The sequence below is a fragment of the Rhipicephalus microplus genome, chromosome 3 (assembly GCF_043290135.1).
Source record: "Rhipicephalus microplus isolate Deutch F79 chromosome 3, USDA_Rmic, whole genome shotgun sequence".
NCBI classification, from domain to species: Eukaryota; Metazoa; Arthropoda; class Arachnida; order Ixodida; family Ixodidae; genus Rhipicephalus; species Rhipicephalus microplus.
The window spans coordinates 164,969,577-164,985,846 of record NC_134702.1 but is presented as its reverse complement, the minus strand read 5'-3'; the positions used below and the strand labels follow the sequence as shown (position 1 = coordinate 164,985,846).

Below are 16,270 nucleotides of genomic sequence, written 5' to 3'. Positions count from 1 at the left end.
AAACGCATATGCAAGCGATAACACGTTACTACATTCTTGAAAACTAATAAAGGTGAGAAGTTCGATGCACTGCTTTTTCGCTGAACTTGGTCAAGTTAGTCAAACAGGTGGTTCCTTGGCTTTATCACGGTTTTGGTTATCATTTCTTGAGATGACTGCCGTTTGTTTCGTTTGATTTCATCGCATATGTGCCATAGCAGACGAGTTTCTACGTATGATCCAATAACATGAGCATAGGTTTTATGACAGGCATAAGAAACCACTTTCACATAGAAATTCGAGCACGATTTCGCTGACTGGTAGGGAAACTCTCCCTCACTGTATGCGTAGTGTAAGTTTGACACCACAAAACATGGCATTAGCATCCGTTGAGGTGGTTTAACGCAACGCATAAGCATTAACTTCGTTTGCCGCCTTATGCGAATGCTTCCGAGACCTCCTAGTCGGGCGTTGACTCCACAATGGTTGCTTAGAGATAAGTGTAAAGCACGCCTATGTGACGCTTAAAAGCACAACCAGGGCCTGCACGGCGCTCCAAACGACTACGCCACTAAGCGAGAACAACGAGCGCAGCTGTTATCTGATTTCTCGTGTTGTGTTTGCATTCTGTAACTCTCTGAATTTACTTCTTTGTCTGAATCGTTGCAGCGGCCTAAGTGGTTCAAGGGTCAGGAACCGACATCAGACCTGAAGGAGGCGTATGATAAGGCCCTTGGCGCCGCCGTAACGCTGCTGGGAGACAAGAAGTTCCTGTGCGGCGACAACGTCACCCTGGCGGACATTGGTCTTGCCTGCACGTTGGGAGTAGTCATTGAGGTGCGTGTGAAACTGCGTTCGCTTTCTGCTTTGTTACTGTGAGCTTGATGCATTCAGACGGAAGGAGGGTTAGCAAAGGGGTTCTACAATTTTCGGCAACCACTGGACATGGCTCATGTCTATGTAGAGTAGAAGATTGGCAAGGTGATGCAGATATAAAAATATGGAAGCTAGCTTTTGCGTATAGACTGCTTGCATACTTTCTGCTAAGTAAAAGCAGTTTGATAAAAAGTTAAGAGCAACTGAAATAATGAGATTGAAACAAGGGCAGCGTGTGTAGCTTGGTTCCCCAAGAAGTGGTAGAAAAAAGATGAAAGCAACAAAGCCAGCGCGATATGATTCTGTACTTATCGTAAAGTTATCGCCGGCATTTGCTTATTGCTGATTTACCGCCAGCTTAGGCCTCAGCTGAGTTTACCTCCGACAGCGATGAGTGCTCAGAGCTGGTAACATGGTGAGAAATCATTTGCCATAGCTCTTAATGTCTTCGCGAGTTGTATTACCGAGGGCTGCATACCATTGCTTTTTATACAAAAGCAAATTATACATTGTTAGCAAAGGCTGTTGCACAATGATAAGCAGTACGTAAACAGACGCTCGGTAAATATGCATTTGAGTTCCACGAAAGCCACGACAGTGACATTTTATTTGGTGAAAAAACTACGAAGGTAACTGTGACGGTTTTTTGATACAATAACTTTCTATTAAACTAAAAGTACATCTGTCTCTGGGCTTAGCGCGTGCAGCCAATGTAGATGCAATGCAAGAAGCCCATGTACTGTCCACATTGAAGAAACTTTAGAATTACACAAAACCCTTCCCTAACCCGTGTGTTGATCACATGTCGTCAGATGCTGTCAAGCTCCTTAAACAAAAGCAACCTAACCAAACGAAGTTTCCCAAGAAGCAAGGCTCTTAATCCGGAAGTCTGAACATTGTGAAAAGCATCAAATGAGTGGAAGTTGTTAGAGCGGAAAACTTCAGAGGGCTGGACTGTCGCTTGGCACAGCGCTCTTTGTGTAGAATTGTGAGCATGTGCTCAACATTCTTCTTCTTACTCAAAGAAACTTCTTACTACTGCTATTCTAGCACTTGAATCATCAACTCTTATCACCACGCAGAAATTAACTAGTGCGCTTGGTGTAACTTAGCCGAACCCACGTAATAAAATTAGCAAAAAAAAGGAAGCGAGTACGACATAGAGAGACTCAAATGGCAGAAAAATGTGATAAAAAATGCAATCAAGCAAGAAATATAACCATGACAAGGAAGAGAGAAAAAAGACAAAAAACAATAAAGGATAAACGGCCAAGAAGGGAGGGAAGAGAAAGAAAACCGAAAAGAAACAAAAAAAGGCTGCCCAGCTTCGCTCTTTCTTGAGGATTGGCACCCCTTGTGGGAAGCTGCATAATTTTTTTTTGCTTTGCACCCATGAATTTTAATTAGGCCACGTGACCACCTTAACGTACAAACTATCTTGATGTTCATTTTATACATTTAATTCTCGTGCAATAATAACTCACAGCCCGATATCTACAGTTTTCTTGAAGCAAAATATTTCAGCCCTGTGAATGCCTCATTTGACCAGGGTGAAGTTAGCGTCACTTCGTTGTATAGCGTGGGAAGCGACACTTTTCTCTACCTAAACCGATGTACTTCAGTTGAATAGAAAGAGGAATTGAAAGACAATAGCTACATGAGGTGTGTCTTACGATTGTATTCATGAAAGAAGCTGGTTCTTTCGAGCATAAATACCCCGACTGCATAAAAAAAGGCGATCTGCGTACTCATCCGCGGCGCAGCATTGCCCAACGCAGAAGGTTAGACTTTATGAAGATATCAGCTCAACAACGTAAGGTTCACATCTTTTGTCTCTCGTGTGTCTCTCTATGCCTCATCCCCTTGGCAGAAAATATTCGGCGCTAGGCGAATAAAAAAAATGGCAGAATGATGGAGAGTGGGGCGAAGCATTCGTCCGTCCATGCGTCCGTCTGTGTGACCATCCATGCGTCTGTTCGTGCGCCCGTCCCTGCGTTCGTTCATGCATCCGCCCCTGCGTCCGTTCATGCGTCCATCCATGCATCTGTCTGTGTGTCCGTTCGTCCATCTATTCAACACTCCAAGTCCCACCATCTCGCATCTTTTTATCATATATTCCCCATATAGAAGCACCGCCATTCAGTGGACATTCCAAGGACTAAACGAGAGGTGGCACACGCACACTTTCTTACGGCTTGCGCTTCGGGTCTACTTCCCACCTTCAACCACCTTGAGTTCATGGTATATACTAGTTCACTGTATTCATGACACTGCGGCCCAATGCTCACTAAACCTTTCTAAAACCAAGAAGGTTACGCCCAGCGAGTATAACGTAGCAACCTTTTCCTGTCAGATAGTGCTCAATGTACACGCCAGTGGCTGCCAATGTGAAATGAGAGACAGGAGGATTCAGCTTTTAATTTCTTACGGCTTGCGCTTCGTATCTGCTTCCCCCCTTTAACCACCTCGAATTCATTCATGGTATATACAAGTTCATTGTATTCACGGCCCTGCGGCTCAACGATCGCTAAAGCTTTCTAAAACTAAGGAGGTTACACCCAGCGAGTATAATGTAGCAACCCTTTCTTCTCCGATAGTGCTCAATGTACATGCCAATGGCTGCTAATGGGGATCGCAGCGTGCGCGTTGACTAAAAGCCGAATGCTCCTGTTTCTCATTCCCCATTAGCAGCTATTGACATGTACATTGAGCACTATTTTTTATTGTTAAACAACGCACAGAAAAAATCTCTCACTGGCACCACCTTGGAGGTCAAATGTTATACCTATTTCGGGTATGTGCCACTGGTGGTTACGTACTACGAGAAATGCACAAGCCACGCCATAAGGAGCTTCGCCCCTAAAAAAAAACAGTGCCATGGGTGTAACTTCAAGCTAACGCCAAGAAACGAAAAGTACTCAGTGGTATTTTTTACATACCTCACCTTCGGTACATACTGACAATCGCAATATCCATTTCGACTCACATCGTTTTTTTTATTGTCAATGTTACTTGCTGGGCTTTCCGGAAATCACTGCGGGCCGTCTAATATATGAAATAGGGAACCAACGTGACACCCCACAGCGTGGTTCGAGCCACATACACGGAGTCATTGATGACATTTCTCTGTTTGGTATTGTTTGCAATAAAATAAGTTTTATGAATGCAAAAGAAAGTGATTACCTCATACGTTGCCCAGAAATGGAAACAGGATATTTTATTTCAAATAATCACCATGCCAACAGCGAACAGAATGTGTTACGATAGGTTATACGGTCTAATTGTTCGTCTCACTCTAGTGATCGTTCACAAGTCAAGCAGTCCCACTCGTATTTTAGCTTATAGACAAGTGTTCTACAATATAGAGGGGCGCCCTTGAATTTATGTGCAACGTCAGCTATGTGCGTATCATGTTGCCGCTTATCTAAATGGGCCATCGAATACGTTGTCTGAGTTTGTATAAAATAGCAAAACAGACGAGAGGGAACACGAAACAACTTAAATCATAGTGAGGTAAAGATTGATTACTTCAATGAGAGCAATATCTTTTATGAGGCCCAAAAAGAAGGTCATGCTAGGCTCTTGTCGAATTTCGACTTAGTAAAGCTGTTTTAGTCATTTTCTAACTCATTTGTTTCCGCAGCCAGGAACTGCTTGCTATACAATGGTAGATTTCGAGCACTTAGCGTTAATTCTCGGTACATTAAAGAACATCTAAGCTGGCTTATTAAAAAGTTAGTTAGCAGTATGCTCGTTAAATACATTTGGCACAATTGCTAGTTTATAAGGTTAATGCTATGGGAAGTTTTTAAAACATTGTCTATTTCAGACGTAATCCCAAAAACTTGAACTTGGATAATTTATAAACAATTTGCTCTTTTTGCGATACAATTTCTTAGCATAGTGTTTCAAGACTGCAAGTTAGGAATACTTTGTAAACTAACGCTATTTCATGGTTTGTCAAGAGTAATTTAGAGGCCCCCGCACTACAAGAACTTCTCTTTATTAGAACATTGCTGGAGTCCTCCCTTCGTGTTATTAGTGGTTTTGAAAAGTCAGACAACGAAAAAGAAAAAAAAACTGGCGAAATAAAGGTGGTTGGTGGATATGTGCTGCCAGTTCTAAGTGAGATCTCCTCGGAGAACAACACGAAAACGCTGTAGTAGAAGTATAGATGTATGATTCATTTGGGCCCAACACCACTTTTAATGGGTAAGTATTGACTTAGGTGCAAGCAAAAAAAAGAATATATAGGCTATGGTCGAATAAAGAGACTTTACAAGAGTGTAGTGGTACCTGAGTGTATTGTGAGCTACTGCGTGGCAAGTTATGCAATAAACTTATAGCGCACAGAAATCGGTGACAGAAATGCGAGATTCGACCACCGCGTAGCCACGATGCGATGGCGAGTGTCCTATAGGTTCTTGCAACTAGACAAAACTTTAGGGAAGAACTTGTGCAGGTTTTTATTTTGACACAACGTTACCCTGTCTGACGTGGTTTCCGGACATGACCTTATATGTACTGGGTTTTACTCTCTTACATCTAATTTTCGGTTCCTTTCTTATCCTCCCTGAGAAGTGAGTTGTTTGCTCAGCTCTTATAAAGGAAATTTCTGCTTTATTTTGATTTTGCCTTCTCCTCGATTAAGGTACCTTGATAATGATAAATGAATGATAATATTAGGCGCGTTGATAATTGTCAGTGGCATATATATAATTGCTATTTGTATATTAAGGTAGGTTGTGTGCTTCCTAAAATCTAATACAACTAAAGAAGTGCGGAGAGTGCCCATGCCACACGATCGAAGCACAGCAGCCAACCCGCTCCATGGCTGAAAAAATTATCTCGCTTAGGTACTCCGCAATATTCACTAATGATGGCCCCCTTGTCATTCATCTCACGACGTCAAACTGGAGAGCGCCACTGGTACAAGCTCGTGTGCAAACGCCTTGGAGGATAAAATGCCTCGGACTTCTGAAGTTGTGTTTGACTGTGGGCACGTTTCAGTTTTGTGCAAAATTTTTCTCGAAAAGTGTATTTTTTTAAAATCCTCGAATGTTTTGCATTGCATCGCAGGGTGCCGAGTACGATGGCCTTGAGAAGTTCCCGCAGTTGAAGGAGTACTACCAGCGCTTCAAGAAGGCCCTCCCCGAGTACGAACAGGTTGCTGCTGAAGCCCTGAAGCTCATCCGGGACATGGTGACTCGCGCAAGGAGCGGACAGAACCCTCACGGCCCTCCGAAGTAAATCACCATGTCACCACAAAAAAGAAAAGAATCCTTCGTTTGCTGTACATGATCGCGAATCAAGTGTTCGCTAGTAAATAAAAAATACTCTTCGCTTAGAAGCCATGTATTTTTTTAAAATAATACAGAGTGTTATTGTGTGAGGGAAATTACTATTGAATATTCAAGTAAACTGTGAAGAGTTCTCAAATTTTCAACAAAAAATGAATATATAAATGGGGTTGAGTCTTTAATAAAGGAAATGGGAAACAGAAATTGAGTAGTATTGAAAATTGGGAAAGTTAGTAACGATTCATTTTTTTTAAATAAACAGCGCTGTTTACCTTAGAAAAGTGGGAGGAAAAAAATACGGCAGTGAAACATGATTGTGCATGAAAGTGAGAGAATTAGGTATTTTGACCACAGTATATAAAGAGCAAGAAACTAGGATGCTATAACAGCGTATTGCTGGCTTTGTTAAAGTTGACTTGCTAGCCAATAGGATAATGAAATGACAATAAAAAAAACGGAAAACCGTAACGACTTGAAAGGACATGATCTCCGTATGACAAACTTGTCATCACAACCGAATGATGCCCACCTAACGTAACTGAAATTAGGGCGGCTGGTGACCTGCAACTTCAGCGCTTCGACCACGTACATCTGGTCATTCGCATAGAGAGTAATGGCCTTATGCGTACAGCTCGATCTTTTTTCCCGCATTAAAGTGGTTGCGTTGGTTTCGAAAAACAAAGCTGAATAGGAAGTGTCAATGAAAGAATTATTTAATCATTTATTATCTTCTCGAGTTAATTCTGAAGGCAACACTCCACGGACATTGCTTCTGTGTCGTTCTTGCCCTATTAAAAAAAAGAGCGTGGTGCCAGTACGTTTTTTGGCACTGGTACACGCTGGAGACGTTGGTACACGTTTGTAACCACTGGCATTTCGCTGGGCGCACCAGAAAAAAGCGGTGTCACACTGTTAGGAACGCTGGCTCAACTGCTGTGATGCTAGTGCGCACTGCAAAGCGCTGGAAGCGCTGGAATTTTCACTGGCGAGCGCTGGTGAATACTGGAGCACGCACTGTTTCTACCAGCGCCGCTTGCACGTTATTGTACCGTGTGCCATGATATGTTTCGGTGTCGTTAAATATAAAGCGCTTGATTCAACGGCTCGGAGAGATGCTACCCTAGGGGATACCGAGCATATGTACTTTAAGGCGCACGTACGCATCGCAGCAATTATAATGCACTTTTTTCGCATATGCCCTCGCGTTTACCAGCCATATTCGCATCAAACGTGTATTGCTGTAACGATTCCAAGTTGCAGTGTTTGTAAGCCTGGAGCTGCATGCCACTCCTAACAGAAACAGGAAATTGTTTTTGCCGCAAAGTTGACCAAACGTAAATGGGCTCTCTCTATCGCTTCGCAAGGTTTCCCAGTGGAGGCGAGGAAAACAGTTGTTGTTCAATTCCGCCACACCGCATGAATGTATGTCTGACCACGCTTATCTTTCTACTTACTTCAGGTAAGAGTTAGAAATGTTCCGGAGCTCAAATGCACAATCTTCAACCATCCCAACTCACCGCATCGAGGGCGGTCTTACTCAGTGCCCAGCCCAGCGAGCATTAAACCTGTCGGGCCGGCCGCGTTGGTATATGTGTTCTGGCGCTTCTTACTTCATGTACACACAACTTTAAAGTGTGAGAATAACTGTAAAGTATGGTTTTGACATTCATGAACCTAAATCAACTATTCTATCTTGTGTTGATGTTCGCACAAGGAGCGCTGACGATAGAACGCCTCGCTTTCAGCTACGTAGGCTTTCACCGAAAGCTGCCGGCGCACTTAACCTGTACTTTCCTGACTGATATGTAACATTACGCAATTTTGAGTTGGTAATTTGGTACGCCTTCGTGAACTCACTCCTTGGAATACGTTTTCAGCGGATTGCATTGGTGTTTTTTTTTGGTGTTTGGGTGTTCTTTTTTACTGTTCGTATTGATATACATGCATATATCTGCACACTGGCACGCCTGCTGTATACTGCCAGCGAAGGCCAGAAAAACGGCTGTTCGCTCAGCATCGCCACTCCGTAAATGCAATTCTGGCATTGATTGACCTTCCGCTTACTTCAGGTAAAGTTTAGGTAACAGTTAGAAATGTCGCAAAGCTCAAATGCAAAAACTTCAAGCATCGCAACTCAGCTGCTTCGAGAGCAGCCTTATACCCAGGGCCCAGTCCCAACGAGGCCTATCGTGTCGGCTGCGTCGGTGTACATGCAACCGGTGCTTTTTACTTTAAGTCGGCACAATTCTAAAGTGTAAGAATGGCTGTAAAGTACAGTTTAGACATCCCTAAGCTGAAATTGACCATTTATCTGCGTGTCCGATGCCCGTACAAGGAGCGGCGACGGTTTATGTGTCGTGCTTTCAGCAACGTAGGCTGTCGCCAAAGGCTTCCTTCTGAGCGCAGGAGCCTGTACTTCTCTGACACGTATGTAAGAACACGCAATTTTGAGTTAGTAATTTCGGTACGCGTTAGTGAACTGACATACTGGCATACTTTTTCAGCGGATTGCGTTAGTCTTTTGTACGGCGGTTTCTTAGTTGCAGGTATCGATATAACTGCAAATATGTAGTCTGGCACGCCGGATGTGTACTGCTACATTGTAACTTGCGCGAAATCAAAAATCAATGTTCACTCGTGAGCACACATATCTATCGAATAAGTAATTTTAAATTATCTGTACATGTTGACCAGTAGCAAGTGCACGCGAGAGCCGACAATCAAAAGAAAAAAAAAACTATCGGCAGCAACTGCTGACAATCTGTGGCTGCTGCTCCAGTCAATTTGAGATTTTTCAGAGTTAACGTGTGGATGCTTCAAAAAACTTGGCGCTCTTGCTAATATCCGCACGTAATTCGCTGCCCGGAAGCCGGTCGTCACTGTCTAATCAAGACGCAATTGTTATTTCGAAAGGATTATTGGGTCAGTCTTGACTGTGCGACTTGTGAACATGAAGTTGAACGGCCCGTTCTTCGAATAGATAGTCATTTTACAAACCCCATATGCATGTTCTGGCGTAGCGTAGTGGGTAGTGCACTCAACTAAGAATCAGGAAGTGGCGAGATCGAATACTGTTAAGAGGCGTTTTACTTTTTTTTATTTAACTTTCGATGTGAATGCGTGCTATTTTGCTTGTATATTCATTTATTTATTTATGGTGAATGGGCACCCCTGTTTTAACCCCTTGAAGCTATTTTCCTCACAGTACTGGGACGATGGCACTCCAGCGTCCCAGCAGCTGCGCTCGGAGGCGCTGGTACGAGCGCCATACTGGGCCCATAATCAGGCATTGCGCTGGACGCTGGTACCCAGTGACGCTGGTTTTTGCAATAGGGTGAAGAATGCTATTGTTATGACTTCGCAGTGCCTTCGCAACTCTCCATTCGCTTAGACCCCAAGTGTCCTCATCACATACGGATTAGCTCAACGGATATTTTTTCGGTCAATCATCCTATCTCTTTTCTGTCTGATACAAAATTTGGTGTTGAGCAAACACGGTTTATTGCCGAATGTTGATGAAAGCGCATGATAGAAGTTTGCCATGAGAAACGTCTCCCAGTATTGGTTTAGTAAGCTAAAAAATGGGGGGGGGGGAGGTCTTCGAAGTATTTCAATTTTGCATATGTACATAACATGGTGCATATATATACATATATATCCATACAAAGGAAGGAAGGGAGGCACGAAGAAATGAAGGGAAAGGCAGGCATGTTAACCAGCACTAGTACATCAAGTCCCATCCGTAAAGAAATCGCTGCTACCTTCCTTCTTTGCCCGCCATGGTGGTCTAGTGGCTAAGGTACTCGGCCGCCGGCCCACAGGTCGTGGGATCGAATGTCGGCTGCAGCGGCTGCATTTTCGAACGAGCTGAAAATGGTCTGGCCCAGTGTGCTCACACTTGGGTACACGTTAAAGAACCCGAGGCGGTCAAAATTTCCCAAGTCCTCCACTACGGCGTCTCTCATATACATAGGGTGGTTTTGGGACGTCAAACCACACATATCATTCAACCTGCTTTCTTTTTCTTCTTTCTGCCCCCCGCCCCTCGCTCGGTTCTGTTACCACAATGGTTTTTGCTAAAAGCAGCATTTAAACCCATATGAACTGCTCCTTCATCACCAGCACCATAATCGTATTGCGTGGCATCACAAAAACAAAAATTGGCCCCGTATATACATGTTATTCTGCAAATGTCGTCAGAAGACGATAGTCTTGCGTCTAGAGAAATTGAAAAAAAAAACGTTTATTATTGTTGTGTGCGAGAAAAGCGGTGAATGGTATTCTGGAGACGCTTCCTTAGAGTGCCTCGAGCGTGTGTCAGAGGCGAACGAGCGCACCAAGTCACGTGCCACGTGAGACATGAGCGCTATCTGGCAGTTATCTCGGAAAACAAAAGTCGCAGCTATGAGACAGGGGTGCGCACCCGTCTCAGAGGTGATAACGTAGAGAACGCAAGACACCGGGTAGGTGCCACCAACGTGTCGTTTTAGCAAAGCGTTGGAAACACTTCCCTTTTTGTGCAAGCGTTGTATGGTTGGCGCCGCGTGATAAATGCTACTGTTCCTAGAATAACTTATGAATGCATTTTCTAGTAAAAGACGCACATAGAGAATATATACGTATTGTTATGGTGCCCCTGATATGCGCGATAATTGCTTTTTATTTGACAATTGCAGAAATATGAACTCTGAACCTTGAGCAATATTGGTGGGCGCTGCGAATGGGGTCGGTCGTTTGAGTTAATTGCTGGAGCCGTTGGAAGTGCTCGGTACCGTTAAGAGGCGACAAACAGACAGACAGACCAAAAGTTTTGCGTCGAAGGCCCCAAGAAAGAGTATTGTCTTAAAAAAGGCTGGCTATCGTGGTGCGGGGACTGGTGATGGTAGACAGCCTATAACTGTTGGCTGTATTGTGCCCCAAGTTGGTCTATACCTAAATGAGGTAGCTCTCCTTACCACCGCCAATCACAGGGGACTGCTCTTATACAGTAGAGAGCATCAAATTAAGCGCAACTTCGTGAGCTGGGCAGGGTACGCATCTTTCCAATAACTAATTTGGTCATGGGTGCTGGAAAGTTGAACACAATTCTGCTACATATGTTTTTGTGCGCTACATATGTTTTTTTTAATAAAAGAATTCGTGATTTTCTCAAGCAGTACTCAATTCATGGCTAAAAAGATCGTATACATGGCATTTCGCACTTCGGTTGTCACAAAGTGAAATGTGAAATTCCCGAAATTCATTCGTACATTTAAGTGTTTTATACCGGGGTCCACCATAGCTCCGCTGACGTATTTCCGTCACGGATATGACGTTGTAAAGTATATACTAACAGACTGCAAAGAAAACAACGGAAGGAAAGATTCTATCGCACGGCGGCGAACCAAGAACCTGTTGATTCACAGTGCATGTCCTAACCACTATGCCGCGGAGCGAACGTTGTCGATGCTGCTAATGGCTATCTGTTCACATACATCATACACCGTTTGGTGCCCTCTGAGCTTTGAAGCTTTAGCGCGTTTTTATCATCTGTGGCGAAATGGCGTGACGGGCTCGGGATGGGCGTGCTCTGAAGTTCGTCGCCTTCAAGGAGCACCACCTCCAGGGAGCGTGGTTTCTCTGGCTCGCATGCTTATAATACTGGTCATTTGGCAGAGAACGAAAGTCCCTTCACTCACTGCCGCGGCTGCGTTCACAAAAAGAGCGCGCTGCTCACAAATGAAGAAGTAAGATATGCGAAAAAATGTCACAGTTGTGGCTTGTCATGTGCATACTTATGCACTCGTTTTGTGCGTATTTCGTTTTGTATGAACAGCGCGCTTGAAGTGTTGAGCTGAGGCAGTTGTTAGTCCGAGCTCATCTTGTGTATGCTAATTTCGTATTTGCTTACTGCTTGAGGTGTGCGCTGCAAGTGTTGTGCTGCTTGCCGTTCTTCACGTGACTTTTCAATTTCTTGCTGTTACGGCCACAATGCACAATGAATTATCAGCTACCTTTAAGAAGACGCGTTTCACCTTTGTGTTATACCGCTTCATGAATAGGGGGATCAGCCACATATTTCTCTGCCTTTTTCCTTCTTCTCTTTCTGTCGCCTTTTTGAGTCGATCCACCAAAACGGAGGAGGGGGGCGAGTCGTGTAACCGGCAAGTGGCTGCTGTGGTAACGAATGTTGTATTTTGTCATAATCGAGCGTTAACATTTTACAAAGCTACATGCAAGGATGTGCTTGTTATTTCTTTACTATGACGTCTTCAAGCTGTGCGATGAGTATGTGCTTTCTTAAGAAGGCACGATTTGTTTCAAGAGCGAGGAAGCACTATTCCCTTTTCTCTGTCGAATGAATGATATGAGATTTCAAAAAAAAGAACGAAAACAATCTCGGCATACTCATAAAGTCTTTAATGATGAATAAATGAAGCAGTGGGGTTGTTCTGTGTAACCGTACACCCCCCGCGACATTGACTACTCACGCATGTAAATGAGTGCCAAGCGGTGTACAGTTACACACAATGTTTACTGGTCATAACTGGTAACTGGAATTTTGGTTTCCTTTCATTATTTGTATGTACTTAGAGGTGTTAAATCTCAAGCATGAGAACCCACGTGAAATCGGAAAGAGAGGACCCTACCAGCAGGCTTTTTGCTTAGGTGGCCATTAAAACTAATTTTATTTTTTTGCTAAGCTGATTACATCATTTTATTGTTACAACTTCCATTTAGGGCACGGAATAAAGCCCACGTCAATGCAGTGTTGAGAGGAAAAGTTTCTGAATATAGTGGAAGATTGTTATGAATATTCATTTCTTTGAACCTTGTTTCCATTGGGTTCTGAATGAAGTAACTTGTGTGATTATCAACGCCTTGAATGTTCAGTAATGTTGCCAATAAACACACTTATTTTTAATAGCATAGGAAGAAATCAAGTCATATCGGTACCATACACGGATAAAATAACTTCGTGTCATGGTTTAAATGATTTAAAGGATGGCGTGATGCTTTGCGTCAGCCTGAAAGCTACTTAATGTAGGTCGGTAAGAATGGTGCACACTTTTGATGACCAGCAAATTGTGTCACAAGCATACTGCGCATAGTTGGTCACAGGTGCATACACCAGTGGTCACTTTTATTTTACGCCCTTCATTCCTGTTGGATCTCGCACATGCGTTTTAATCTAATGTGCTTGGACATGAGCAGTAACACTTGCGTGAACTAACACACGTTGGGGCATTTTACCTGCCGTGAAATCGCAGTTTGGTCTAGTGATGTATCACTTAGTACGCAAATGTATCTGCCGCACATTTCGCTCCTTCGCCCACGTATAAGCATCGCAGCCGTTAATGCAACTGACGCTGGGTGAACTTTTTAACAAAGTCGTGGTCGTCGAACACTCAACGTGTCGTTGTCTTTCAGACTAACCTTTGCGCAGTGAGTGAAGGGCACAAAATCAACCTGTCCCTGTCACGATCAAAATTTTGAAACCTGTTTATTATTCATTCGAAAGGTGTCCTGTATGTTCAGAACAAAAAAAAGCCACTAAGTAGGACAAAAGCTGTTAAGGTAGGTGGCCCGAATAGAGGGTATACGATAGGATGGAAGAAGAAGGTGGTGCGCGTGTGCACCTTTTCTTCTACATCAGTGATGCATTCAAAGCGTATATGATAGCAATTATGCTGCGCATCGCATTCCTCGGTTGTCCTAGCACGTTCTAGATCTCGGCTCCAATGAAGTTAACTGCGGAGCCTTTGTCTTCACGACCTTCGCGAGAAAATGAAGAAAAGCAGCTAGGCAGTTTAACGTTAGCCGCACCACAGCATTACGAAAAACTGGTCCCTCACTCTGCTATGACCGTGCTTGTGACGCCGTTCTATAGGTGCTTGCTAAGCAGGGCTGCGGCTTGGCAGGTAACATACAAATGGCATTACCGAGCACGCCAGAGATTCACACTTAAGGAGCCAATCTCTGGCGTGCTCGGTAATGCCATTGATTTATTTTTTTGTTCATTTATATTAAAATGCAAGTGATTTATTTGCCGACCAAAGGCACTTCGACCTTTTATATTTGTGCATCCATCGTTGTACACAGCTGTCTGGGCACACTCTTCTCCACAATGTGGTTAGAATCAAAATTAGCACAGAAGGACGTTAGTGTGTGACGAGCACGATTAAGAGCTCATTAAACGACAAGCTTATTACGAACGTATCATGACACGCTAGTGGTGTACGTCATGAAACCCTTCACATTCGTCCCTTGTGACACATACCTGCCTACCAGCGTTCGGGCATAATTCTGCCTTGAACAACTATCGTTTTTTCTTAAACTGTCAGAATTCCTGACTTTCTCTGAACAAGCGGAACGGAAGACGTCACCCCCGGGATGGGGGACCATCCATCCAACGAGACAGTGGGCCCTAGCCGTTTGCATAAGGATGGACCGAATGTGGGTGACCGCGTTGGCGCATCTGCTCCTTGTGATGATTCTACCGAGAGCTCATCAGTGGAAGAGATGGAATCGGAAGCTGACTTCAGGACATTCCATACCCGCCGGTTGAAAAGGAAGCTTCGCAGGACGTCATCAACGGCGGAGCCACAACCAGCGATAGACAAAGGCAAGCGATGTTTCACCATCTCGTATGTACCCATGTCTTTATCAGACAACCTGAACTCACTAAACAGGCAGTCATTGACTAATTATTTCGAGCGAGTTGCACCTGCTCAAGTGAATGAAATTCGCATAAATAGCAAGAAAAACATATTGTCAGTTGATGTGACAAACAAAACCATTCTTGACAAACTGAAGGCCGTCACGCAGCTCGGAAGTATTTCAGTTCGCGCGTTTCTCGCTCACGGGAAAGGAACAACGACTGGCGTGATAAATGACGTCGACGCTGACATCACAGACGCTGACCTGCAGAATCTTGTGACGTCGACAGTCAAAATCGTGACCATACGCCGCTTCGGGCAGTCTCGCTGCATCAAACTAGTATTTGATTCTGAGACTCTGCCCCCTAGCGTGAAGGTTGGATACGTGAGACATCCCGTGCGCCCTTACGTGCCACGGCCTTTGCAGTGTCACAAGTGTGGCAAGTTGGGACACGTCAGCGCAGTGTGCAAAAGTGAGACAACTTGCCTGCGGTGTGGCGGGTCTCATAAGGTGGAAAACTGCGATACTGCTGTTCCATTGAAATGCCCAAACTGCTCTGGTGCACATGAAGCAACGTCGAAGGAGTGCCCGAAAATCAAAGAAGAAATTCGCGTCCTGCGGAAGATGGTCAGAGACAACTCGACACACAGAGAGGCAGTCACGTCCATCCGCCGACACAGACGTCGTCCAAAACGTAGGCACCAGCGAAAGCATAGTGGACATAGGAGTGATGCATCACCATCAGCAACAGATGAACACACACGTGCGCATTATCAGGCCGCTACACCCATGTTGTACGCACCACGTCCCAGGGATGCAGAAAGTGGACCAACGCCCGCGTTGCACGCCGATGCTTCAGATACTGAGTGGCATTCGCTGCCGACCGGAGCAATAAAAAATACCACATCATGGGCTGCAACTTCAAAGAGGGCGGAAAATGATAGGCAAGACACTGAGAAGAGCCAAACTATGCTGAAACATCTACTAAAATCTATTCGTGCGATTCTCAACGAGCTACACACACTAGGAGCGAAAACAGCAGTGCAGATCCTCAACGTGCTGGAACCACTACTGCTGACCCTTTCACAAACAACATGGCGAATTTCTACGATGAACGTGTGCGCACCTCTGCTATAATGCAGTGGAACGCACGAGGTTTGCGAAGCCGATTGTCTGACTTTCGACAACGGATATTTAAATACATATTTCCGTTGGTTGTAATTTGTGAGCCGAATATGATGTCGTCGTTTCGTATTTCCAGATACGTCACTTTGTGGTCACGTGATGATCGCAATGCGAGCAAAGTAATTATATGCGTATGTCAAGATTTAACGTACATGAGACAATCCGTGGCTCCTCATGCTTCTAACGACTATATTTGCCTATCTATAAAGCACAAGCGACGTTCAATATCAATCATTGGTGGATACATTCCCCCCAGAAGCCACGTGGACTGTCCCCATCTCTTGTCTGTT

The 16,270-nt window shown here is 44.2% G+C and overlaps 1 protein-coding gene across 1 annotated transcript in view; it reads left to right on the top strand.

Moving 5' to 3' along the window:
• LOC119186073 (glutathione S-transferase D1) overlaps positions 1-6,205 on the top strand; it is a 34,275-nt gene extending 28,070 nt beyond the window's left edge. Inside the window, exons 5-6 of the mRNA XM_075890455.1 lie at positions 649-816; positions 5,935-6,205. Of these exons, the coding sequence (XP_075746570.1) occupies positions 649-816; positions 5,935-6,105 (339 nt within the window). The 3' untranslated portion in view covers positions 6,106-6,205. The remainder of the gene's footprint in view (positions 1-648; positions 817-5,934) is intronic.
• Positions 6,206-16,270: the final 10,065 nt, after the last annotated feature.